The 27,484-nt window shown below is 45.2% G+C and overlaps 1 protein-coding gene across 1 annotated transcript in view; it reads right to left on the bottom strand.

Annotated features, from left to right (window-relative positions):
- Positions 1-2,954: 2,954 nt before the first annotated feature.
- MYO9B (myosin IXB) overlaps positions 2,955-27,484 on the bottom strand; it is a 182,140-nt gene continuing 157,610 nt past the window's right edge. Inside the window, 6 exon segments of the mRNA XM_040417459.1 lie at positions 2,955-3,860; positions 5,242-5,369; positions 6,821-6,954; positions 7,330-7,377; positions 26,005-26,128; positions 26,285-26,416. Of these exon segments, the coding sequence (XP_040273393.1) occupies positions 3,448-3,860; positions 5,242-5,369; positions 6,821-6,954; positions 7,330-7,377; positions 26,005-26,128; positions 26,285-26,416 (979 nt within the window). The 3' untranslated portion in view covers positions 2,955-3,447.

The following is a 27,484-nucleotide window of genomic DNA, read 5'->3' as shown; positions in this document are numbered from 1 at the left end:
TGGGTCCGCATCCGTGATGCGGAATGCACATGGCCGGTGCCCCATGTATTGGGGATATGCCGTATGCAGGCCGCAATACGGCCACGGCGGGGCAACAGTCGTAGGCATGAGCCCTAACCCCAACCCAGTATAATCCTGAAGTCATATTTATCTTCCATTTAGCGCTCTGCTTTATGCTAATGTATGTTTGGTAGGTTAGCAAAAAAGTAACACTGAAGGGAGTATGACTACAGGATCAGACTGTACAAGGTTTGTTTGTCGTCTGTTACCATGGAGACACATAAGCCTGCTCAGACCTATCCCCCTGCTTCATGCCAAAATGTTTGGGAAGTTAGCAAAAAGTAAGAGTTGTGGTCAATTATTCCTATTCAGAATGGTCCCAGGTTATAAGTGGGGTACCCCAAGGTTCAGTGCTGGGCCCTCTATTATGTAATTTATTTATTAATGATATTGAGGACAGGATTAATAGCACCATTTCTATTTTTGCAGATGACACCAAGCTATGTAGAACTGTACAGTCTATGGAAGATGTCCATATACTACAAGCTGACTTGGACACTCATTGATTGAACCTCATTTGCCAAGTTGATGTCCAATGTGGACAAATTTAAAGTGATGCATCTTGGTAGTAATAATCTCTGTGCTTCATATGTCCTAGGTGATGTAGCACTGGGAGAGTCACTTATAGAGAAGGATTTGGGTGTCCTTGTAGATGGTAGATTAAATAACAGCATACAATGTCAATCAGCTGCTTCTAAGGCCTCCAGGATATTGTCATGCATTAAACGAGGCATGGACTCGCGGGGCAGGGATGTAATATTACCACTTTACAAAGCGTTGGTGCGGCCTCATCTGGAATATGCAGTTCAGTTCTGGGCACCAGTCCATAGAAAGGACGCTCTGCAGCTGGAAAAAGTACAGAGGAGAGCGACTAAACTGATAAGGGGCATGGAGGGTCTTAGTTATGAAGAAAGATTAAAAAAATTGAATTTATTTAGTTTTGAGACGAGACGTCTAAGGGGGGACATGATTAACCTACACAAATATATAAATGGGCCATACAAAAATACGGTGAAAAACTGTTCCATGTAAAATGCCCTCAAAAGACAAGGGGGCACTGCCTCCGATTGGAGAGGAAAAAGTTCAGTCTCCAGAAGCATCAAAGCTTCTTTACTGTAAGAACGGTGAAGCTGTGGAATAGACTACCTCAGGACGTGGTCACAGCAGGAACAGTGGACAGTTTTAAAAAGGGTTTAGATGAATTCTTAAAAGTAAATGACATTAATGCTTATGAAAACGAGTAGAAATCTGAATCATAATTCCTACTGGGATTCACGTCCCCACCTATCCCTTGGTTGAACTTGAACTTGATGGGCTTATGTCTTTTTTCAACCGTATAAACTGTGTAACACCTAAGGGAGCATGAAGGATTAGACGGTAAAACGTTTGTTTGTCTGTTACCATGGAGAAAAGTCTGCATAGGAGCTGAATAAACAAATTATTTTTTTTAATTACATTTTCAGGCAATTTTTTAAATTTTAGATTCCTATGAATAATAAAAAAGATAAATAACTGGTTGCAAAGGTTTACATTGCCTTTAAGGATAGTATGCCATCTTTTGAAGGGTTCCAGACATGCCAAAATTGTAATGACATTTCACTAAAGGAAGATTAGATTAAGGCCTCATGCACACGACAGTTGTTTTTGCGTCCGCAAATTGTGCGTCTGTCAAAAAAAACGGATGCGGCATCCGTTTTTTTTGGAGGATCCGTTTTTTTCCACAGATCTCTTGTAATAAATGCCTATCCTTGTCCGCAAATGTGAAAAAAATAGGACATGCACTATTTTTTTTGCTTAAGGGAAACACGGACAATGGACGCGGAACACAAACGGATGAACTATCAGCATTTTTTTGCTGACCCATTGAAATGAATGGGTTCCCATCCTTTCCGCAAAAAAAACGGAACGGAGGCCGAGAAAAACAACTGTCGTGTGCATGAGGCCTAAACCAATAATTAGACATGATCATATCCATGAACTGCCAGAATGAAACAGTAACTGCAGCAGTAGGGTTGGGAGACACATGTGCACACATAATATGGAAATGATCCGCAAGTGCCCACCGTGTGGTTCCAATTGTGGGAACTGCTCTATACTCCACATTCTCTCAGCAGTGCAAAAATTTCTCACCTGTGCATGCGTTTGCGGAACGGTGAATTCACTGTACTCCCCAGCCTGCCTTAATTAGGTTCAGTGATGTACTGCAAATGTATGCAGTACATCACTGTAGCCGACAGAGGCTGGAGAGTACTATGCATGCGCCACTGGACAATCACATGGGGCATGTGCGAGATTTCAGGGCTGATGAGAGTGATGTCAAAAGGGAAGGTCAAATCACAAACAAGAGGGGCAGGACAGGGAATGTGGTGGACAGACTGAGCACCTTCTGCAATGTTTAGATGTTGGGGCACATTGATCAAGGTATGTTTGCACACGTTCCGCACCTCCCAAACCGCACTGTAAATGTTTAATGGAGGCTACGGCTCTGACAAACTCCCTTTCAAGTTTATACATCAGTATTAGTGGTTTATTTTACTACTGTCCAATACAAGCAGAAAAAAGCAATTGCACCATACTTCCCATGATTCAAATCCAGACAGATTGTAGTCTACCAGGCTATACTGGGAGCATAACCTTTATGCCTATGGCTAGTTTACGTCAATTCAAATGGAATGCTTACAGCCAGATGAAGTAGACTTGACTAAGTACAGTATAATGACAGACTGGGAATGGGCGGCAGACAATATCAACTGCAGTGTGCACACAGTAAAAGACTAAATACAAATCATACAGATAAGGCACCGGTTGCTCCACATTTGTACTGCTAGTGTTTGTGTGAACACTTATGAAGGCGAACACAATTTTTTTTTTTTTTTTTTTTTTTACTGCATTTTGCTGAAAGTTCTGTCATCTCTAGAAACAAGAACGGGTTCAAGAAAAAAAATTCACCACCACTTAGCTCTCCTTAGGATAATAATTTGGCCGAAACCTCTTACTATATATATTTATATATAAAAATGCAACAAAAAATTAAAAACACTATCATATACATTTAAAAATATTACTGTAACAGGTGCACAAGGCAAACAAATGACACCTTTGGTCCTATGATATTGGAAACCTGGAATGAATGTTTAGGAACTCTATCCCTACTCTGCTGAAGGGTAATTACTCCTTACACTCAGCACTCCATTCATACACCGCGACACTGCATCTTGTTTACAAAGGATGGGCAGCAGTCTGTTTAAATATAGAAATTAATACACGCTCCTTTCCCTGCAAACACCACTGTTATTGGTGAGCCATGAGTCGCAAGTAGCTCCTTGCAGAAACTAGTAAGTTACTGATATGAAGTCCAAAAATTATTTCATGTATTGTTATCATGGTTCAGGGGTTGGACTCTTCAGGACAGGGGATCTGGAGATGAGGATCTGAGAAACGTCGTACAAGTTTGGCAGTGGGTTCGTAATCTAGTGTTTCCTGTGTGACTCCCAATTCAGAACCATCAGGAACATAAACAGACTGGATGCTGTCAGTTCTTCGTCCAGGCTGCTCTCTCCTTCGAACGCCATCCGATTCATCGGGGTAGTCTGTGACTTTAGATATTCCAGGAGGCAGCTTTATGTTGCCAGTCGGTAGTACAGGATTGCGTCTTGTACCTCTCATTTTTGCAAGAAAGGAGGAAGGCCTTCGCTTGATATTTGCAGGAGGATACAATGTGGACATATGGACTTTGGTTGCAAAGTTGTTGGTTTTAACCGCTGGCTGTGGCACAACAGCTGCATCCACCACACAAGTTGCTGTAGAGAGAACACAAAGTTATACAAAACTGTCTCCGTCTCTTAGCACAGACATGCACATGCTTGGTTTGTCTATCATTAAAAGCAACAAATCTGATTTCAAGAGGCAAAACTCTCCAGTGATATTCCACATTAAATTGTAAAACCATATGCCGTTACTTGCTAAATCGATGGGGGTCCTAAGGCTGAGAGCCCCAGTTATTACTAGAGTGGAGGAGAACACAGTTGTCTCAGTTTTGAAAAATGCCACTTATGTTCAGGAAGTTTAGCTAATAGATCCCGTCTAGGTACTGAAGAGGCAATGCCAAAGGGGTCTTGTTCACTTAATTTTGGTCAGGCTGCTGATAAAATAAAAACGGAAAAACGTGCACATTGCGGAAGAAAAAAAAAACCTCTAAATTTCCATTACCCCATAGGATAAACATCGTTCATCACCTCTGGGGAATCTAGCAAAATGCCTAGATAACAAAAAAGACATAAAATGCCTCCTCAACAAAAGATACAGAGTTGAGGCACATTATTATGACCACTTCTTGCATTGGGTGTCAGCAGAGTAACTCATGAAGGCAGTCAAGTGTCATGAGCTAGCTTGGAGGGTACATAGGCTGTCTGTACACATATCCCTCATTGCTGTCATGGGTAAAAGGGGGGATTCATCAGAGTTGCAGAATGGGATAATAATTGGCAGTCGGGCCATGGGTGGCAGTATTTCTGAAACTGCGCAGTTTGTGAACTGTTTGTGTACTGCGAGTGGACAAATAGCACACTGCGAATAAGCGCCGTGGAAACTGCAGAACACCACGTCATTGACGTCAGAGGTGATGGTTCTCTGTATATACACTTATGAAATACATGTTCTACTGAATTCTACTATATACTTTCTGCTCAGCTACTCCTGCTTTATAACATACTGCATTTCACAGTGACAATTCTTAATTTTTACCACAGTCGTAATGGCATTCACATGCATATTATGAATCCATACAGCACAGATCCATAATACGGAAGCATGCACAAGTCCCAAGTGAAAGCTCCTATATTCTTGGTAGCACACGGCAACTGTGGTTATAACAACAAAAATCATATGTGAACCTGGGAAGGATCTTCAGGGTAAGTTCAGATGCATTGGGATCTGACTGTTGTAGATTAAACTCCTTTGCATTGCAAATCCACCACGTGCAGGGCAAGCTATGCATTTTACAATCTGCTGCAAACCCTAGAATCCACAGATTGTTCTCTGCCACGTGTGACTGGTGTTTCCATTAGTTAGCACTGGATGTTATATTTGAACATACCGCATAGAAGATGCTTCCCAAATGTTTGAAAAGAACATGCTTTAATATAGAAGTAATATCAAAGGACACACTACCTTAATACTGACCTTCCTTTTCTAGAGGGACAGGTCTATCGTCCAATAAACTCTCTGTGCTGTTTGAGGTTTCAGAGTCCATATTCTCTTCATCTGATCCGCGCGGTTCAAGCTCCGGAAGCCGGTAAGTAATATCCTCCCTGCAAAATATAATTATACTAGTAAACTAAAGAGGTAAAATGATTTGACAATATGAGTACCCTAAAACAAAGGAAGAAGTATAACTGGTTATATTGTCTTTGCCAAAATCACCCACAGAACCATGATTTGGAGAAACAGGAGGTTATTAAAAAATTCATCCATTTTAACTATGCACTAAATTATTTGCATTCTTTATCGGTGCCCAAATTCTTTTTACCATACCACCAATGCCAAGAAAGAGGATTCGCACTTTGTAGCATAACCCAACCGCAATTAAGAGGATCTTCCACTGGTCAAAAAACACATCTAGGCCAGTTTCACACAAATTCAGGACTCTTGGGTTAACTCACACCCTGGTTTTGTATAAGCCTCACACTCTACAGCAGTTCTGGGGCCTGCCTGGACCTAACAAAAAGAATTGCCGTGCTGCCTTGTCAAAACATGTATATTGATTTCTTGACCCTTTAGAGCTGCATATTCGTGTAGATCTGGTCATACACTACAGATTCTGGAAGGCCGATTTAGATCATGTTCTGTCAACTACTGGTACCTTTTCATGTCCGTCGCAAAGTTGATCTGCTGCGATTAATTTTTTCAATGTTGGGTGGTGTAGTTGAAAAGTTTTACAGATTTAGCGGAGTTAAAATTTACTCTGATAACACGTCACAGTGTTATCTCGGTTATCTTGTGACAAAAGCCATTGATATCCATTGAAAAATCAGTTAACATTTTCTTGTCATTCTTTACTGAATGCGTTAACCATCAAGTTTAAGCTCTGCTGCATCTGCACATATCTGCATCCCATCAATGGAATCCCATATAATAGGCCACAGACAACCGCAGAGATCAACCTATCAATTTGCCCGACAGACCTGTGTTAATCAGAAAGTGGCATAGTTAAAGGGGCTGTGCACCTTTGGGGATTTTTTCTTAGTCAGATCTGTGAAGGGGAGCATACTTACCTGCTTCCCGGCTGCAATGCACCAATTAGGCCAGTGCATAACCAGCATATACCTTGCTGTATCTTCTCAGGAGTTCCCACAATCTATTGCTCAAAGTGTTTTTCTCCAAATATCTCTGGAAGAGCAATGTTTTCTTAGGCCTTGTTCACATCTCTGTCAGGAGATCCGGCAGGCTGTTCCGACACAGAGCAGCCGGATCCTCTACTTCACCTCCGGATCCCTGCTGACTGGAATGAGGTCGGGCGGTGATCTAGCCACTTTCCGCCATAAATGCCGGGTTTCGGATGGACAAAAACTGTTGATCCGGCTGACAGCTGGCATTTGTGGTGGACAAGACAGCCGTATTTCCTCAACGGAGATGTGAATGTAGTCTAAGTTGCTTATCCTTTCTCAAAAAAATTGAGAAGAGTCGGATATACATACATGGAAAGTAGGAAGAAGAGACCCTTACTAAAGCAGTCAAACACTTGACTTTTTTTTATACTCACTTTTCATCTTTGATAGTTCGTATCCTATCTATAAGTAATTCTGATTCATGTACGGTGTCACAGTCTGCAAACTGCTCCTCATGCACTGCTTCCAGATCGGGTAAGCCATTGTCACTGGGAGACGGGCTCTTAGTCTGCAAAAAACAGCAGGTTAGGAAATACACTTAATAAAACCGCACTTACATATTTAGTATTTTTCAGTTCCAAAGTTAATTTGTTTTAAAAAGCAAAATTTTGGTGCATGCAAACACAGCAAACACTTTAATGGACCAGAAATCGGTATCTTGAAATAGGTTTGGTGAAGGCCACAGAATGTTTTGGAAAACCTTGAATGGATAATATGGCCCTTTAGTTATTGTGGAACATAACTGAAGATCATGACATTTGGCACTATCATTTAATGGTATTAGTGATTGAACATTAAAATAGCCGGCTGTGCTGTAAATCAGTATTTTGTGCGATTCAGGCACTAGGCATGCAGATAAGGTGACACGAGGAATTATACCTACCAGAAGATCATCAATAGGAGAGATAAATCCTAAGTGACCAGACCATGCCTGTTGCAGGAAGAAATGAGTAGACAACACAAGTCTTAGGGTTGCAGGCAAAATACCAAATTGAAATCTAATAACTGACATTGTTTTTTGCCAAACACCATTACATAAAATTAAGGGTGGCAAAGTTTGCCCATACTAGTAAGTAGACCTTCATGGTGCTCTACTGCATAGTACTGTGAGTGAGGGGGAATACTTTGTCCCGTCTGTGAAGGCACAACCATCTAAATCCATGCTTTATTGATACACATAACCCTTGTGTAACAAATAGGTGACAAGGGGGTCCATTTATAATGATCATACAATGAATATACAGTGATCCCTCAAGATACAATATTTTGAACATACAGTGATCTTTTCTCACCCATCGTAAGTTGAAACTAGACTCAACATACAATGTCTCAGACTGAGATCCAATCTATCACTTCTTTGGTAACATAGCTGTATTAGGCTACTTACACACTCTCGTTTTGTGTGGATCTCTCATGGACAGATCCATTCAGATAATACAACCATCTGCATGCATTCTGAACGGATCCGTTTGTATTATCTTTAGCATAGCCAAGACGGATCTGTCTTGAACACCATTGAAAGTCAATGGAGGATGGAGCCGTTTTCCATCGTGCCAGATTGTGTCAGTTTCATCAGACGAACACCAAAACTCTGCAAGCAGTGTTTTGGTGTCCATCTCCAAAGCGGAATGGAGAAAGAACTGATGCATTCTGAGCGGATCCTTTTCCATTAGAATGCAAACTGATCCGTTTTGGACCGCTTGCGAGAGCCCTGAACGGATCTCAGCAACGGAAAGCCAAAACGCCAGTGTGAAAGTAGACTTAGTTACTAGTTAGCAGATATTCCTGAATGTTATATGTAAGGACTTGTTTTATCTATATTAGTTATCTGCTGATTTGTCTTAAATCTTTATTTTCTCTCATCTTGGATGGCTTTGGAAACGATTACTCAACATACAATGGTTTCAACATACAATGGTCATCCAGGAACCAATTAATATGTATGGCGCGAGCGGGCGTCAATGCCGGCAGGCAGATTTCCCTGTAAGTTGCGCGGGCACGTGTCCGAGCAGCTTCCTTTGTGCCTCCGCTCAGGACCTCTGCAGGCCCGCTCATCGCTGCAGCCCGGACTTCATGTAATGGTGTATGCCTGTTCCGTACTCTGGGGAAGCCCACCCTGGCAATGCACACAATTTTCACTGTATGCATTGCTGTAGTGGGTGGCCCTAGAACTCGAAACAGGCACCCACCATACTGCCCACAGTTCCGTTAACGTCCTGACCTAATCCACTGTCAGGAAGTTCCTGTGCGGCGCTCCAAGCTGGCCCCACCTCCTTCCTCGTGCGCTGCTGCTACTGGAAGAGGAGAACATGTGCACCACAGCAAGAGAGGGGAAAAGAGGAGGGTACGGCATGTTCTTAGCCCCCCAGCAAAAGTGTTGAAGTGGTGTCCAAGATCCCCAAGGGCCAAGCAATTGTAAGTTTTCATGTGGAATATGTTTATGTTATACACATATAGCTGTCACACAATACACAGTATACCTCTACACTGTGTAGGGGTTATACTGTTTATTGTAAAGCATGGGCACAGGGGTGATATTGTCCGGCATGGTGTAACCTCCATACATTTGCTGTACAATACACAGTATAATCCCTGCACCACGCTGTACAATATACAGTATAATTGAGTCCAGCTCAATCTTGTAGCAAAGAGTAGTACTTTATTGAAGCGATAAAAACTTCCTGTACAGTTTGGTTGTCATGAGTAAGGACCGAAAACCAAAGGTCTGAAACACGTAGACGAGACTGTCCTGTACAGGAAGTTTTTATCGCTTCAATAAAGTACTCCTCTTTGCTACAAGATTGAGCTGGACTCTACGTTTTGTTTTTGAATATACAAGTCAGCCGCGTCCAGGAGCTGGTTCTGTGCTCACGGCAAAGAGGAGAAGGTGAGAGCTGCCTTTTCTATGTGACAGTATAATCCCTGCACCATGCTATATAATGTACATTATAATCCATACATCATGCCTTACAATATACAGTATAGTTCATACACCATGCTGTATAATATACATTATAATCCCTGCACCATGCTGTACAGTATGCAATATAATCCATGCCGTACAATATACAGTATAACACCTACACTGTGGAGTTAGTGTATATTGTACGGCATGGTGTATGGATTATACTGTATATTGTACGGCATGGTGCAGGGATTAATGTATACTGTACAGCATGGTGTATGGATTATACTGTATTTTACGGCATGGTGTATGGATTATAATGTATATTATACGGCATGGTGTATGGATTATACTGTATAGCATGGTGTATGGATTATACTGTATAGCATGGTGTATGAACTATATATTATACAGCATGGTGCAGGGATTATAATGTATATTGTACAGCATAGTGTATGGATTATAATGTATATTATACGGCATGGTGTAGGGATTATGCTGTAAAGCATGGTGTATGAAGTATACTGTATGTTGTATGGCATGGTGTATGGATAATGTATATCGTTCTGCATGGTGTAGGGGTTATATTGTACAGCATGGTGTAAACTAGGGGTGGGCGATATAGCCTAAAATCTATATTGCGATATAATTTTAAGCATATGCGATATATATCGCAATATATTCTATATTTCGGGGGAGGGGTTAAACTTTTTTTTTTTTTTTTTAAACTTTTTATTTAATAACTATTAGCCTCCTTACGGGCTAGAATCCTTGTCCTATTCACCCTAATAGAGCTCTATTAGGGTGAATAGGACTTCACACTCTCCCTGCTGCTCTGTGCATAGTGCACACAGCAGCAAGGAGCCGACTATGGCAGCCAGGGCTTAGGTAGCGTCCTGGCTGCCATGGTAACCGATCGGAGCCCCGCGATTACACTGCTGGGGCTCCGATCAGAATCTGCTACCCTGGGGCCACTGCCACCAATGATTTAATCGTGTGGAGGTATGGGGGGGGGGGGCGCAATTAATATAATACTTCGAAGAGGGGGAGTAGAAGGGAGGGGCCGTGGCCACTGCGCCACCAATGAATATACACTGCGTGCAGAATTATTAGGCAAATGAGTATTTTGACCACATCATCCTCTTTATGCATGTTGTCTTACTCCAAGCTGTATAGGCTCGAAAGCCTACTACCAATTAAGCATATTAGGTGATGTGCAACTCTGTAATGAGAAGGGGTGTGCATAATTATTAGGCAACTTCCTTTCCTTTGGCAAAATGGGTCAAAAGAAGGACTTGACAGGCTCAGAAAAGTCAAAAATAGTGAGATATCTTGCAGAGGGATGCAGCACTCTTAAAATTGCAAAGCTTCTGAAGCGTGATCATCGAACAATCAAGCATTTCATTCAAAATAGTCAACAGGGTCGCAAGAAGCGTGTGGAAAAACCAAGGCGCAAAATAACTGCCCATGAACTGAGAAAAGTCAAGCGTGCAGCTGCCAAGATGCCACTTGCCACCAGTTTGGCCATATTTCAGAGCTGCAACATCACTGGAGTGCCCAAAAGCACAAGGTGTGCAATACTCAGAGACATGGCCAAGGTAAGAAAGGCTGAAAGACGACCACCACTGAACAAGACACACAAGCTGAAACGTCAAGACTGGGCCAAGAAATATCTCAAGACTGATTTTTCTAAGGTTTTATGGACTGATGAAATGAGAGTGAGTCTTGATGGGCCAGATGGATGGGCCCGTGGCTGGATTGGTAAAGGGCAGAGAGCTCCAGTCCGACTCAGACGCCAGCAAGGTGGAGGTGAGTACTGGTTTGGGCTGGTATCATCAAAGATGAGCTTGTGGGGCCTTTTCGGGTCGAGGATGGAGTCAAGCTCAACTCCCAGTCCTACTGCCAGTTTCTGGAAGACACCTTCTTCAAGCAGTGGTACAGGAAGAAGTCTGCATCCTTCAAGAAAAACATGATTTTCATGCAGGACAATGCTCCATCACACGCGTCCAAGTACTCCACAGCGTGGCTGGCAAGAAAGGGTATAAAAGAAGAAAATCTAATGACATGGCCTCCTTGTTCACCTGATCTGAACCCCATTGAGAACCTGTGGTCCATCATCAAATGTGAGATTTACAATGAGGGAAAACAGTACACCTCTCTGAACAGTGTCTGGGAGGCTGTGGTTGCTACTGCACGCAATGTTGATGGTGAACAGATCAAAACACTGACAGAATCCATGGATGGCAGGCTTTTGAGTGTCCTTGCAAAGAAAGGTGGCTATATTGGTCACTGATTTGTTTTTGTTTTGTTTTTGAATGTCAGAAATGTATATTTGTGAATGTTGAGATGTTATATTGGTTTCACTGGTAAAAATAAATAATTGAAATGGGTATATATTTGTTTTTTGTTAAGTTGCCTAATAATTATGCACAGTAATAGTCACCTGCACACACAGATATCGCCCTAAAATAGCTAAAACTAAAAACAAACTAAAAAACTACTTCCAAAAATATTCAGCTTTGATATTAATGAGTTTTTTGGGTTCATTGAGAACATGGTTGTTGTTCAATAATAAAATTAATCCTCAAAAATACAACTTGCCTAATAATTCTGCACTCCCTGTAGTTAATATGCCAGAATACAAACGTAGCCTGCATGTGCCGACCATATCCCATACCCGGCCTCTATTACTGCGCACCGTGATCCGCCGCAATTAATCCCTCAGGACCTGAGGGGTTAATTGTGGCAGATCACCGTGCGCAGTAATAGAGGCCGGGTATGGGATATGGCCGGCATATGCAGGCTACGTTTGTATTCAGTCCCTCCCCTTCTCCTCCACTCTGTTCTCATTGGTGGCGCAGTGGCCACAGTCCCTCCCCTCCTCCTCCTAGTCTATTCTCATTGGTGGTCAGCGGCAGCCGCACACAGTGGGGAGACAGGGACTCTCTCCTTCTCCACTGTGTCAGCTCAGGAGAACATGGTGAGCGCCGAGAGCGGAGCATGCCATGTTCTACTGCGATCTGGCGATATAAACGAAATCTCTATCGTTGGCCAGATTTATATAGTTTATATCGCATATAGTCTATATCGCCCACCCCTAGTGTAAACTATACCGCATATTGTACAGCCTGGTGTATGAACTATACTGTATATTGTATGGCATGGGGCAGGGATTATGATGCATTCTGTACTGCATGGTGTATGGATTATAAGGTATATTACATAGCATGGTGTAGGGGTTATACTGTATATTGTACATCATTGTGTATTAACTACTATATATTGTACGGCATGGTGCAGGGATTATAATGTATTCTGTACAGCATGGTGTAGGGATTATACTATATATTAAACAGTATGGTGCAGGGCACTGGCGTAACTATAGGGGTCGCAGCGGTACTGTACTTTTCCCTTTATAAGATGCAGTGCATAATGGAAGCGCTCACTAGTCTGCAGGAGGCGGGGGAAGCACTGTACAGTACGTACCCCTCCTCCTGCTTGCTCTTCTCAGGGCCCGCGCTGCTGTGTCTTGGCTGCCTGCAGCATCAGGACGTACAGAGCGCACTCTGACCTGACGCTGCAGGTGGTCAGCTGACTACAGCGCGGCCCTTGAGAAGAGAAGACAGCCAGGACAAGAAGAGTGGTGGCAGGAGAGGTAAGTTACGTCATTATTTTATTTTGGGGGGAGGGGGGAGTCTAGAGGTCTGATGTGGGGAGGGGGAGGAGGAGTCTGGAGGTCTGATGTGTGGGGGGGGAGGAGTCTGGAGGTCTGATGTGGGGGGGGAGTCTGGAGGTCTGATGTGGGGGGGGGAGTCTGGAGGTCTGATGGGGGTCTTATCTGAGGTCTGATAGTGGGTTGGGGTCTTACATGGAGGTCTGATCTGAGGTCTAAAACTGGGGTCTGACAAAGGTGTAAAGGGGGTTTGGTCTGAGATGGGGGGGGTCTCATTTAGGGTTTTATATGGGGGTCTGATCTGAAAGGAAGGGGGGATTTTTTTGTACTAGCACACAATATAAAGGAGTGTTTTTGTACTGACGCACTATCTGTGTGGTACCAGTATTTTCAGGGGGACTGTTTCTGCAGGAAAGTATTGGGGAGCACAGTGGGCACAGTATTGGGGGTGGAAGGATGGGGTGTTGAGAAGGTGAGGAGGAGGATGAAAAAGTAGGAAGGTAAGATGTCTATTTGTTAAACTCTGCAAAGACGAGGTGCGGCTGAAAGAAGTCACGATGGCGGTCTGGTCTGACAGGAGAAGAAGAGGAAGAGAATATCTACATCAGAGAAGAGAAGTCACTGGATGTAAGAGGCACATATGAGGTGCTGTATTACCCTGTATGTTCTGTAGCGCTGTATGTAATGTTAACCAAGTATGTCTTTAAATGGGTTGTACGCTTTTTTTTTGTATGAGCGCTACCTTCTCTGCTCTGTTTACCTGCTCATCACTGCAAATGCTATGGCGAGCAGGTGAACAGAACAGAGAAAGCATTTCTCATATGAGTGCTGCCCTCTCTTCAAATAGCTGATCTTCGGGGGGGGGGGGGGGGGGGGGGCGGAGGACTCGGGCTGATCTGATATTGATGACCTATCCTGAGGATAGGTCATCAGTAAAAAGAGGACAACCCCTTTAACAGTAGGACTAGAGAGAAGGGGGCCATTTCAATATTTGCCTTGGGCAGCAGAAAAGCTAGATGCACCAACTCTGAGTGAAGGGGAGGGGGGCCCAAGCTAAACTCTTGCACCAGGGCACATGAGCCTTTAGCTATGCCCCTGGTGCAGGGATTATACTGTATTGCACAGGATGGTGCAGGGGTAACACTGTATGCTCTTTGATGTGATAATTATCTTAGGTTTTCCTATCGCCCACCTTTGATGGCGCTGTGCCCAGCTCTGAGCCGACCCCGGTCAGCAGCTGCCAAGGCTTAGAGGGAACACTGCCGGCAGGTAATGCCGATCGCGATAATTAAAGGATTTAGATGCCGTGATCAAGTGAGATCACAGCATCTAAAGTGTAAAAAACAAAAAACAGTAAAAACAAAACAAAACTCAAGCTTCCAGGCATCCTACCGACATTCCCTGCGGCCAATGGGGATGTCGGTAGTTGCTTTGAATGCGCTGGGTCTCGTTGCAGAGACCCACAACATTCATGCTGAAATTCTTATTTTGGCCACCACATGGTAGGCCAACATAAGAAATGAGCAATAGACAGTAAAACTCATTTTAAAAATCCATGCTTGTTCAAAATTAAAAAACATTGTATAGGCTCATACAGTCCTGATCAAAAGTTTAAGACCACTTGAAAAATGGCAAAAAATCTTATTTTACATTGTTGGATCTTAACAAGGTTCCAAGTAGAGCTTCAACATGCAACAAGAAGAAATGAGAGTGAGAAATTTTTTTTTGAGCATTCAATTAATTGAAAAAGGAGATTTTTTGTGAAACTCACCTGTAAAATCTTTTTCTCGACTTTTCCATTGGGGGACACAGACCATGGGTATAGCTTAGAGGTATTAGTAGGAGGGACACTATGCAAATACAAAAGAGCTCCTCCTCCTCGGGCTATACCCCCCGACTCCACCAGGAGGAACTCAGGCGTTGCAAAAGCATTAGGAGAAGGAGACAAGAAAAAAATAAGAGAATCCATGAGGCCAAACCACAAACAGAAACTGAACTGAAAACCCCTCCTGCAACAGGCAGAATGGGTGGGAGCTGTGTCCCCCAATGGAGAAGTCGAGAAAAAGATTTTACAGGTGAGTTTCACAAAAAATCTCCTTTTCTCGTACTTTTTTCCATTGGGGGACACAGACCATGGGACGTCCTAAAGCAGTCCATGGGGTGGGAAAAAAATATCAGCACCGCCAGGAGGAACCTCCAACGGTCAAACCGGAACCACAGCCTGCAAAACCCTGCGGCCAAAGACAGCATCAACCGAAGCCAGAGAATGCAACTGATAAAACTTCGTAAAGGTATGTAAGGACGACCAGGTGGCTGCCTTACACAGCTGAGACGCAGAAGCACGATTGCGTCTTGCCCAGGAAGCCCCCACCGCCCTAGTGGAGTGAGCGGTAATCCGAGCCGGGGGAACCCTACCACGAGCGCGTTAAGCCGCGGAAATAGCCGAGCGGATCCATCGCGCCACAGTGACCTTGGAGGCCGCCAGACCCTTACGAGGTCCCTTGGGAATCACAAAAAGGGAATCTGAACGGCGGACGTGAGCGGTAGCCGTAAGATACGCCTTCAGGGCCCGTCCGACATCCAGGGAATGTAGAGCGCGTTCCTTGGGGTTTGCCAGAGAAGGACAAAAGGAGGGCAGGACAAGATCCTCGTTAAGGTGGAAGGGAGAGATCACCTTGGGCAAAAAAGAAGGAACCGGACGGAGCACAACCTTATCCTGGTGAAAAACCAGAAAAGGCTCCTAGCAGGAAAGAGTGGCCAGCTCCGACAGCCGTCTGATGGAAGTTATGGCCACAAGGAAGACCACCTTCCAGGTGAGACAAGTCAGGAAGACCTCTCCCAGAGGTTCGAAGGGGGCCGTCTGCAGAGCGCGCAGGACCAAATTGAGATCCCAAGGAGGCAAAGGGGGAACATACAGAGGAACCGAATGTGCTACCCCCTGAAGAAAGGTCCTCACAGGACCAATCGATGCAAGAGACCTCTGAAATAAGACGGCCAGCGCCGAAACCTGACCTTTCAGGGAACTCAACGACAGTCCCATTTCAAGCCCAGCCTGAAGAAACGACAGCACCAACGGGATGGAAAAACGAAGGGGAGGGGACCTCGAGGTCTCACAAAAAGTCAGGAAGGCTTTCCAGGTACGATAGTAAATCCTGGAGGAAGCCGGCTTCCTCGCACTGATCATGGTTCTAATCACTGAATCAGAGAACCCCCTCTTCATCAGGATGGCGGTTTCAACAGCCACGCCATTAAACGAAGAGACCGTAAATTCCGGTGGAAGAGCGGGCCCTGAGACAGTAGATCCTGTCTGTCGGGGAGAGGCCATGGGGCGTCCGCCAGCATCCGAGAACCACGCGCGGCGAGGCCACTCTGGGGCGATGAGAACGGTCAGAATCCCTTCCGCCTCGATCTTGCGCAGAACCTTCGGTAGCAGAGGAAGTGGAGGGAAGACATAGAGGAGGCTGAAGTCCTGCCATGGAGACACCAGCGCGTCCACCCCGTACGCCTTTGGATCCCGGGAGCGAGCCAGGAACACCGGGAGCTTGTTGTTGAGCCTGGACGCCATCAAGTCCACATCCAGACGGCCCCACCGGTGGCAGATCTCTTTGAATACACCTGGATCCAGAGACCACTCGCCTGGATCCACCTTGTTGCGGCTTAGAAAGTCCGCTGTCCAGTTTTCCACTCCTGGAATGTAAACTGCTGAAAACACCGGAACGTGCGACTCCGCCCACGTCAGAATTCTCGTCACCTCCTGATGTAGGCCACAGCCGTGGCATTGTCCGATTGAATCCTCACCGGGAGGCCCGCAACAAGAGGAGTCCAATGGGAGAGGGAGTGGAAAATCGCCCTCAGCTCCAGAATGTTGATCGGAAGGCGATCAAAACCGTGCGAGACTGGAGAACGCCGCCCCAACCCAGGAGACTGGCATCGGTGGTGACGATCGTCCAGGAGAACGGGAGGAAGGATCTTCCCGACTTCAGGTTCATCGTGGACAGCCGCCCGAACCCGCTGAGACAATCAGATGTGATCGTCCAGACCCAGAGAGGTCTTGTCCCACAGGGAAAGGATCTCCTGTTGCAACAAGCGAGTGTGAAACTGGGCATATGGAACAGCCTCGAAGGAGGCTACCATAAGACCCAGCACCCGCATGCACTCCCGTATGGAAAGGCACAGAGAGTGCAGCAGATGCAACACTGCCCCCTGGATCTGGGAGGACTTGGAGACTGGCAGGAACACTCTGGCGGACGAGGTGTCCAAAATCATCCCCAGGAAGGAGAGCCTCTGGGACGGAAGGAGAGAGGACTTTGGGAAATTTATCAGCCAGCCGAACTGTTCCAGAGTCTGAACAGTGATCCGGACACTGTCCTCGGCCTGTGGTAGAGAGGGGGCCATTATCAGGATATCGTCCAGATAGGGCAGCAAAGGAATGCCCCTGGTACGAAGAAGCGCCATGAGCGGTGCTAGGATCTTGGTAAAGACCCGAGGGGCGATGGCTAACCCGAAAGGAAGGGCAACAAACTGATAATGTCGACCACCCATGGCGAAGCGCAGAAATCGTTGGTGAGATTCTGCGATCGGGACATGCAGATAAGCGTCCTGGATGTCCACGGACGCGAGGAACTCCCCTGGAAGAAGAGAAACCATAACGGAGTGGAGGGATTCCATTCGGAACCTCCGCACCCGCAGAAACTTGTTGAGCAGTTTTAGGTCCAGGATCGGACGCACCGACCCTTCCTTTTTTGGGACCACGAACAGGTTTGAATAGAAACCCCCTTCCTTTTTTGGGACCACAAACAGGTTTGAATAGAAACCTGTGCCACGTTCCTCTGGGGGAACTGGGGTAATAACACCCCGGTCCAGAAGAGGAAACTGCCATCAAGAGATCCGAGGCTCGGGCCGGATCCCCCGGAACACAAGGGAAAAAACGTTCCGGCGGCCTGGACGCAAACTCTATCTTGTAACCTGATGTTACAATTTCCAGAGCCCAGAGAATGCTTGGAGGAAGCGTCGGCGTTCCAAACCTTCAACCAGACCTCTCTGCGCTGAATGACCGAGAGGGCTGAAATGCGGGCAAAGAGGGAACCAATGTCCATGGAAGCCTCACAGAGGAACATAGAAGCCCGAGACATCTGGAGAACCAAATCCAGAGTGTCAGCAGACATACCCTGTTCCACCAGATCTTGGTGATGGCGCTGCAACCACACCGAAAGAGCTCTGGCCACCCAAGCGGAGGCAAAGGCAGGTCGCAGGGACGTGCCCGCCAGTGAGAAAATGGATTTGGACAGAGAATCTAGGCGCCTGTCCAAAGCGTCCTGCAGAGAGGAGCCGTCTAGGACCGGGAGGGCCGTGTTTTGGGCTAACCTGGCCACCGGGGCATCCACCTTAGAGGGAGAGGACCACTTCTCCACACTGTCAGCCGGAAAAGGATAAAGCATATCCATGCGTTTGGTGGCAGAAAACTTTTGGTTAGGGCGGTCCCAGGCGCTGGAGACGACCGCGGAAAATTCCTCATGGACAGGAAACGCGGCCGCCTCCGGTGTCTTGGACAGAAAAAGGGTGAATTCCCTCCTAGAGGAAGGAGGAGAATCCCTTTGGAGATTAAAAAGGTATCACGGACAGCCGCCACTAAGTCAGCCACCATGGTGGAGAGCTTAGGCGGAGGATCCCTTTCCATGACCTCGTCCGAACCGGACAATTCACCTTCAGACTTGCGCTCCCTGGGGGGGGAGAGAGTCATCTGAACACGCCTCTAGACGAGGGGGGGAAGCGGAGTCATCCGAGGAGGGATGCTGACGCTCACGCTGCCACTTGGTAGCCAGGTGTCCTCTGTGGGAACCACTGCGGGGAGACTGAGTTTTGGGCGCCACAGGATTGGGAACTGCCACACGTTCCATAAAAGACATGGCTGCCTTGGCGAATAAGGCCAAATCAGCGGCCGCACTGGACATGGCGGATGCCCAAGTGGGGACCGCAGACTCTGCAGGGACAGGGGAGGGGCTGGGCAAGAACAGGGTGAGAAAGGAGATCCTGTCAAGGGGCAGGGCAGGAGACACAGGTATCATTAACAGAAAGTGGTAAAAGACACTCCATACAGGATCCCATTGGGGTCTGGGAAGAGGTCTTAGCCGACTTAGGTTTTGGCATGATGGCAACCACAAAAAAGGGAGTACTACAGTTGCAGCAGAAGCTGAAAATCCTACCACCCAGGCAACGGCACCGAGCACAACACCAGAGAAAGGAGCAGACACACAGCGAGAAAGCTTCACAGCAGGCGGAGGAAGGAGCGAAGCGCTAGGCTCCGCCCCCAGGACGCGTCATAGCGTAAATGTAAAACAGCCCCCGGCGCCAAACGAGGCGTAGCGGGGGTTAATGAGTGGCGATACCCCCTGTGGTGGTGTCGGAGGCTCCCGAAAGAAGCGGGGGCCAGAAGGATGGCAGATATAGGCGCCATACAGGCGCCGCTCTGAACAGACATGCCGCATGAGAGACAAAAAAAAAAAGGGGGGGGGGGGGGGTAGCGGTCCCAGCAGGGAAGATGCCCGTAGTAAAGTGCCTCCAGAGTGAGTCCTCCTGCCCCAGAACCCCAGACAGAAACACACAACTCCCCAGTTCACCCAGGCGGCCCATAGGTATTCAGGATGGGGGGGGGGGGGGGGGAAGCAGAGGGGAAGTCATACTTATCTGCTCCTGAAGTCTTCTCCCTCTGTCCGTACCAGCAGGGCTCACCTCTTCAGACATCTGACTCAACTGAGTTCAGAACTCTGGATGGAGGGCAGCAGCAGGTGACCCAGGGGCTGGTGGGATGCCGGAGCTAACAGGTCAATTCCGGATCCACTTGTCTTCTTGGGGGGTGATGGAGGCGGCCAGGCAACGTCCAAAGGACGGCGGCGGGCACTCCATGGGGGACCAGGAAAGCGCCATGCTGACCTGCGTCCCCATCTAGAAGAAAATAACAAAAAGGAGTAGTCAAAAAAGGAGTGTCATCCTCCTTCACCAGATACTAAGCAAAGACTGAGTTCCTCCTGGTGGAGTCGGGGGGTATAGTCAGAGGAGGAGCTCTTTTGTATTTGCATAGTGTCCCTCCTACTAATACCTCTAAGCTATACCCAATGGAAAAAAGTACGAGAAATAATGATTAAACTGAAACAGGCTGTTTTTCAGCTGATCCAAATTTTAGGACCACATGCCTTTAAAAGGCCAAATCTGTGCAAAGATGTGGATTCATTGTCATTTTCTGTCAGGTAGTCACACGTTGTGATGGCAAAGGCAAAAAAAACTCTCCCTTTTTGAACGTGGTCGGGTTGTTGAACTGCATAAGCAGGGTCTCTCACAGCAAAAAAGTCAAGTGGAAGACCCAAAAAAATTTAATCAGCACTGAGCCGGAGGATCCAATTGGCTGTCCATCAAGACACTGGACGATCCTCAACCCAAATTAAGGCCCTTACTGGTGCTGACTGCAGCCCCATAACCATCAGACGACATCTGAGACTGAAGGGCTTCAAAATCAAAAAACGTCTTCAAAGACCTCGTCTCCTTGAACGCCACAGAACTGCTCGTTTGGACTTTGCAAGAGAGCACCAAACATGGGACATTCGAAGGTGGAAGAAAGTTTTATTCTCTGATGCGAATTTTTTTTTTTAACCTTGATGGTCCTGATGGTTGCCGTTACTGGCATGACAAGCAGATCCCACCTGAGATGTTTTCTACGCGCCACAGTAGAGGGGGCGCTTTTTCCTTCAGTGGAAAAATGGAGCTTCAGGAAGTGCAGGGGCGTCAAACGTCCAGATGTTGCAGAGAGCATTCCTCATGACTGAGGGCCCTCGTCTGTGTGGTAACGACTGGGTTTCTCAACAGGACAACACTACAGTACACAATGCCCGCAGGACAAGGGACTTCTTCCAGGAGAATAATCTCACTCTTTTGGCCCATCCTGAGTGTTCCCCTGATCTAAATCCAATTGAGAACCTTTGGGGATGGATGGCAAGGGAAGTTTACAAAAAATGGACAACAGTTCCAGACAGTAGATGGCCTTTGTGCGGCCGTCTCCACCACTTGGAGAAATGTTCCCACTCACCTCATGGAAACGTTTGCATCAAGCATGCCAAAATGAATTTTGGAGTGATAAATAATAATGGCGGAGCTACTCATTACTGAGTTCATGTTTGGAAGTTGGATTTCTGTTTTTTTTGGAGGGGGGGGGGGGGGTGTTAGTTTTTTTTTGGAGGTGTGGTCCTAAACTTTTGATCAGCTGAAAAACAGCCTGTTTCAGTTTATTCGTTGTTTTCATTAAATTGAATGCTCAAAAAATGTTTTGTCTCACTCCCATTTCTTCTTGTTGCATGTTGAAGCTCTACTTGGAACCTTGTTAAGATCCAGCCATGCTAAATATGATTTTTTGCCATTTTTCAAGTGGTCTTAAACTTTTGATCAGGACTGTATATGAGCTATCAAAGCTATAGCAGAGCTATATCAAAATCATAAAAAAAATATAAATAATGATAATTACATATATACACTGCTCAGAAAAATAAAGGGAACACTTAAACAACACAATGTAACTCCAAGTCAATCACACTTCTGTAAAATCATACTGTCCACTTAGGAAGCAACACTGAGTGACAATCAATTTCACATGCTGTTGTGCAAATGGGATAGACAACAGGTGGAAATTATAGGCAATTAGCAAGACACCCCCAATAAAGGAGTGGTTCTGCAGGTGGTAACCACAGACCACTTCTCAGTTCCTATGCTTCCTGGCTGATGTTTTGGTCACTTTTGAATGCTGGCGGTGCTTTCACTCTAGTGGTAGCATGAGACGGAGTCTACAACCCACACAAGTGGCTCAGGTAGTGCAGCTTATCCAGGATGGCACATCAATGCGAACTGTGGCAAGAAGGTTTGCTGTGTCTGTCAGTGTAGTGTCCAGAGCATGGAGGCGCTACCAGGAGACAGGCAGTACATCAGGAGACGTGGAGGATGCCGTAGGAGGGCAACAACCCAGCAGCAGGCCCGCTACCTCCGCCTTTGTGCAAGGAGGAACAGGAGGAGCACTGCCAGAGCCCTGCAAAATGACCTCCAGCAGGCCACAAATGTGCATGTGTCTGCTCAAACGGTCAGAAACAGACTCCATGAGGGTGATATGAGGGCCCGACGTCCACAGGTGTGGGTTTTGCTTACAGCCCAACACCGTGCAGGACGTTTGGCATTTGCCAGAGAACACCAAGATTGGCAAATTCGCCACTGGCGCCCTGTGCTCTTCACAGATGAAAGCAGGTTCACACTGAGCACATGTGACAGACGTGACAGAGTCTGGAGCCGCCGTGGAGAACGTTCTGCTGCCTGCAACATCCTCCAGCATGACCGGTTTGGCATTGGGTCAGTAATGGTGTGAGGTGGCATTTCTTTGGAGGGCCGCACAGCCCTCCATGTGCTCGCCAGAGGTAGCCTGACTGCCATTAGGTACCGAGATAAGATCTTCAGACCCCTTGCGAGACCATATGCTGGTGCGGTAGGCCCTGGGTTCCTCCTAATGCAAGACAATGCTAGACCTCATGTGGCTGGAGTGTGTCAGCAGTTCCTGCAAGACAAAGGCATTGATGCTATGGACTGGCCCGCCCATTCCCCAGACCTGAATCCAATTGAGCACATCTGGGACATTATGTCTCGCTCTATCCACCAACGTCACGTTGCACCACAGACTGCCCAGGAGTTGGCAGATGCTTTAGTCCAGGTCTGGGAGGAGATCCCTCAGGAGACCGTCCTCCACCTCATCAGGAGTATGCACAGGCGTTGTAGGGAGGTCATACAGGCACGTGGAGGCCACACACACACTACTGAGCCTCATTTTGACTTGTTTTAAAGGACATTACATCAAAGTTGGATCAGCCTGTAGTGTGTTTTTCCACTTTAATTTTGAGTGTGACTCCAAATCCAGACCTCCATGGGTTTAACAATTTGATTTCCATTTTTTTATTTTTGTGTGATTTTGTTGTCAGCACATTCAACTATGTAAAGAACAAAGTATTTCAGAAGAATATTTAATTAATTCAGATCTAGGATGTGTTATTTTTGTGTTCCCTTTATTTTTTTGAGCATTGTGATTATATATATAAGTTTGGACACACCTTCTCATTCAAAGAGTTTTCTTTATTTTCATGACTATGAAGGCATCAAAACTATGAATTAACACATGTGGAATTATATACATAACAAACAAGTGTGAAACAACTGAAAATATGTCATATTCTAGGTTCTTCAAAGTAGCCACCTTTTGCTTTGATTACTGCTTTGCACACTCTTGGCATTCTCTTGATGAGCTTCAAGAGGTAGTCCCCTGAAACGGTCTTCCAACAGTCTTGAAGGAGTTTCCAGAGATGCTTAGCACTTGTTGGCCCTTTTGCCTTCACTCTGCGGTCCAGCTCACCCCAAACCATCTCGATTGGGTTCAGGTCCGGTGACTGTGGAGGCCAGGTCATCTGGCGCAGCACCCCATCACTCTCCTTCATGGTCAAATAGCCCTTACTTCCAAAGTTTTCCCAATTTTTCGGCTGACTGACTGACTTTCATTTCTTAAAGTAATGATGGCCACTCGTTTTTCTTTACTTAGAATTTGTATTATGGCAAGAAAAAAGCAGCTAACAATCTATTCAGTAGGACTATCAGCTGTGTATCCACCTGACTTCTCCTCAACGCAACTGATGGTCCCAACCCCATTTATAAGGCAAGAAATCCCACTTATTAAACCTGACAGGGCACACCTGTGAAGTGAAAACCATTTCAGGGGACTACCTCTTGAAGCTCATCAAGAGAATGCCAAGTGTGCAAAGCAGTAATCAAAGCAAAAGGTGGCTACTTTGAAGAACCTAGAATATGACATTTTCAGTTTTTTTTCACACTTGTTTGTTATGTATATAATTCCACATGTGTTAATTCATAGTTTTGATGCCTTCATAGTCATGAAAATAAAGAAAACTCTTTGAATGAGGTGTGTCCAAACTTTTGGTCTGTACTGTATATATATATATATATATATATATATATATATATATATATATATATATATATAAAATATATAACAAAGTTTAAAATCACCCCAGTTTCCGTGTAATAAAAAAATGCATACCTAAAAAACAAAATATAATCATCATAAATATCACCACCACCGAAAACGCCCGTACTATTAAAATGTAAAAATATTTTTCCAATACGGCGAATGGTGTAACAGAAAAAAGGGTCAAAATGGCCAATTTGCTATTTTCTCATTGCTTCTCTTACCCAAAAATTTTTTAAATAAAAAAATGGGATCAAAAAGTCACACACACACTCCTAAATGAATATATATAGATTGTCCTGCAAAAAATGAGCCCCCACACAGCTCAGTAGATATAACTATAAAAAAGTTATGAGGTTCAGAATATGGTAAAGTTAAAAACATTTTTTACACTACTTAGACCTAAAAAACCTACACCTATGTGCAATCATTGTTATCGTACTGACCCAAAAAATGAAGGGCATGGGTCAGTTTTGCTGCAAACGAAACGCCGTGAGAACAAAACCCGTAAAACGGTGGAGGAATTGCGTTCCCATTTGGAATTTCTTTACCGCTTCCCACTACATTGTATGCTATAATTAATAGTGGCACTAGAAAGTACAACTCGTCCTGCAAAAAATAAGCCCGCATACAGCTATGTGAATGAAAATATAATAAAAGGTTATGACTCAAGGAAGATAGGGAAGAAAAATAAAAGCGCAAAAATGAAAAAAGCTCCGGTATCCTAAGGGTTAATGGTTCACATTCCAAATCTCTTAAATAGTCTTCCACTTCCCATCTTTAAACTTCATGGGGTCAAGTGTGCCGTTGCAATGACTGGCCTAAGTGGTGACGTGTCCCCAAGCGGGGCACATACTAATGCCGAGTCACATCAGTGTTGAGGTTAGTCACTGGCTGCAGCGGCAAATGTAACCCTAAGTTTACGGACTGGGATCAGAAAATTAGAGAGAGTGAAAGGAACCAGAACGGCCGGGAGCGAGTATGTTTTTTCACTCACAGGAACAGCAGGCTGGGGTCGACATTTAAAAAAGTTTTTTTTTAAAGCTGAAAAACCGCTTTAAAATTTCACAAGTTCAGCATAGTGTATTGCAACATCTACCAATTAACTGCTGCATTATGTACAATAATATCATTTATAACTAACCTATTCTTATTCATATCATTGCCCCCAAGGTTTAATGTGCCCGAGATCTTCTGGAGATCCTCCTTTGACCACTTTCTAGGCTATAGGTGAACCCTGTGCTGGTCATGATAAATGAGCAGCACCCCATGAGTCTTAAGAAATACTGTAGAAATGTATACACTGCCAGTGACCGTGTTGCTTGTATATCATTATCAGTGGAGGCCCATTGGCAGACACTGTTCAGGTAAGTGAAAATTTAGGGGGTTAGGATTAAGTGGAACTAAAAAGACAAAATCAGAACTCAGTGCTTTATCTGTTATCCCACATAAGGCAGCCATTCTATCACCTTAGCAGCATTTGCCCAGTATAATTCTGTTACTGAAATTGAGCCCTTCATAAAAAATAAAAATAAAAAGAGTGCACCAACAAAAAGTTGTTCTATGTCTACACAGACAACACAGGGCACATGCATCTAGCCAAAAGACCTGCAGTACAATATCACAGGACTTCTTTCCCATCAGTTTTGCTTTCTTATTGTGTAATTTCAAAACAAAATGCCTAAATCCACAGCTTTTCATGCATCCATATTGTTTATTACTACACCGGAGCTCTATTCATTAGCAGTAAACTGTGTGATTCTACCTTTCTGCATGGTAACTTGGGGGCGAGAGGCTCCATTCTGAGGTCACATTTGGCACTGATATCATCTGCATGTTTTACTGAGAGTAATTACTAAAGCATATTAGGAAACTGATGTAAAAATAAGTCCTGATATAAAACCATGATCTGATTTGCATCACTTACTGAGCTCTGCCTGAGAAGGGATAGTCTGCACACTGCACGAGTCTCTGCTGCTTCCAGAAGGCCAATTTCCTGCATCTTAATTTTATATTGTCTGAGTTGTTCTTTAATTAACATCTCAACACATCTGTCGGTGAAGGAAAACAGAATTTCATCAGTCCATGAAATTTAGAGGAATTGTTCTCTCTTCACAAGCTATGACAGTAGAATCTTTTAAAAATTGCTCATAGCATCGTATTATAAATTTGGGAAAAAAGTCATATGAATTATGACTCTTACTCACCCGGTGGCTTTGGAGACCTCCTTCATGCTTGTTAAAGGGTCATAATTATCTGGACAACGAAGTATGCAGGGAGCAAAGACTATAGCCAAAGAGTTTGGAGACATGCGATTATCATTTTCTAAAAGAGCAACCCTGAAAAGAAAAAGTCCACGGCTTTACAAGTCCAGTCTGAAAAAGGCTCCAGTTGGAGTTGAAACGATGGCTTTGTTGCTGTTCAACTTTTAGAATGTATGCAATAGTATCACATTAAGTGTGCATCCAGCCAAGACATAAAAGGCGGCAGAAAAACCCATTGCGGATTTTGGATGTATGTAATGCAGAGTGAAATACATAGTGGAAACTCATAGCATTGACATGCTGTGGATTTAAAATCCATTGTGCAGGATTTCTGTAGTGTGTGGAGGAGATTTAAAGGGAATGTGTCATTAGAAAATAACCTATTGTTTTAATCATCTTTTATGTTAAAGAATTTTTGGTGATTATTGGCCACTACGCCCAACAGATGCCACTTTTTGGTCTGTACAGATCACTTTTCAGCAGTCCTCTCGTTATTACAGGCAGGATTACAGATGACAGATACCACACACATGGTCATATATCACAGCTAATCTACTCCCTCCTGACCCTTGCGGAGCATGCCTAGAAAACTCGCCAACAGAAGTTGGCTCCATTCCATTGTGTCTATAGCCCATGGTAGCTGCTGTAAAGCTTCTCTTTAAATGTTGTCAAGAACTGCTCAGTCAAGATGGCAGTCCCCAAAACCATAATCAAAATAAAAACACGTTAGAAAAAAAAGGATGTGCTGCTATCTGGTTTTAACTGGCTCTTTCTCGCTTAGTTCATTGGGGGACACAGGACCGTGGGTATAGCCGTTTGCCGCTACTAGGAGGAGACACTAGGCTGAAAACTGTTAGCACCTCCTCTGCCAGCTATACCCCCTCCAGCCTGGAGAGAGCATATCAGTTTGTGCCCTAGCAGTAGGCGAAGCAGAAAATAAACTGAAAGACAAACCGCACACCGCCATAGGACCAAAGCAGAACCGAGGTCCCAACCGGCAACCAACTGTCCCTACATGCCGCAGTACGAAAATTGGGTGGGTGCCGTTTCCCCCAATGAACTAAGCGAGAAAGAGATTTTACAGGCGAGTTCACAAAAATCTTGTTTTCTCGCTCGTATCATTGGGGGACACAGGACCGTGGG

The sequence above is a fragment of the Bufo bufo genome, chromosome 2, assembly GCF_905171765.1.
Source record: "Bufo bufo chromosome 2, aBufBuf1.1, whole genome shotgun sequence".
In the NCBI taxonomy this organism is placed as follows: Eukaryota; Metazoa; Chordata; class Amphibia; order Anura; family Bufonidae; genus Bufo; species Bufo bufo.
This window is presented reverse-complemented; position numbering and strand designations above follow the sequence as displayed.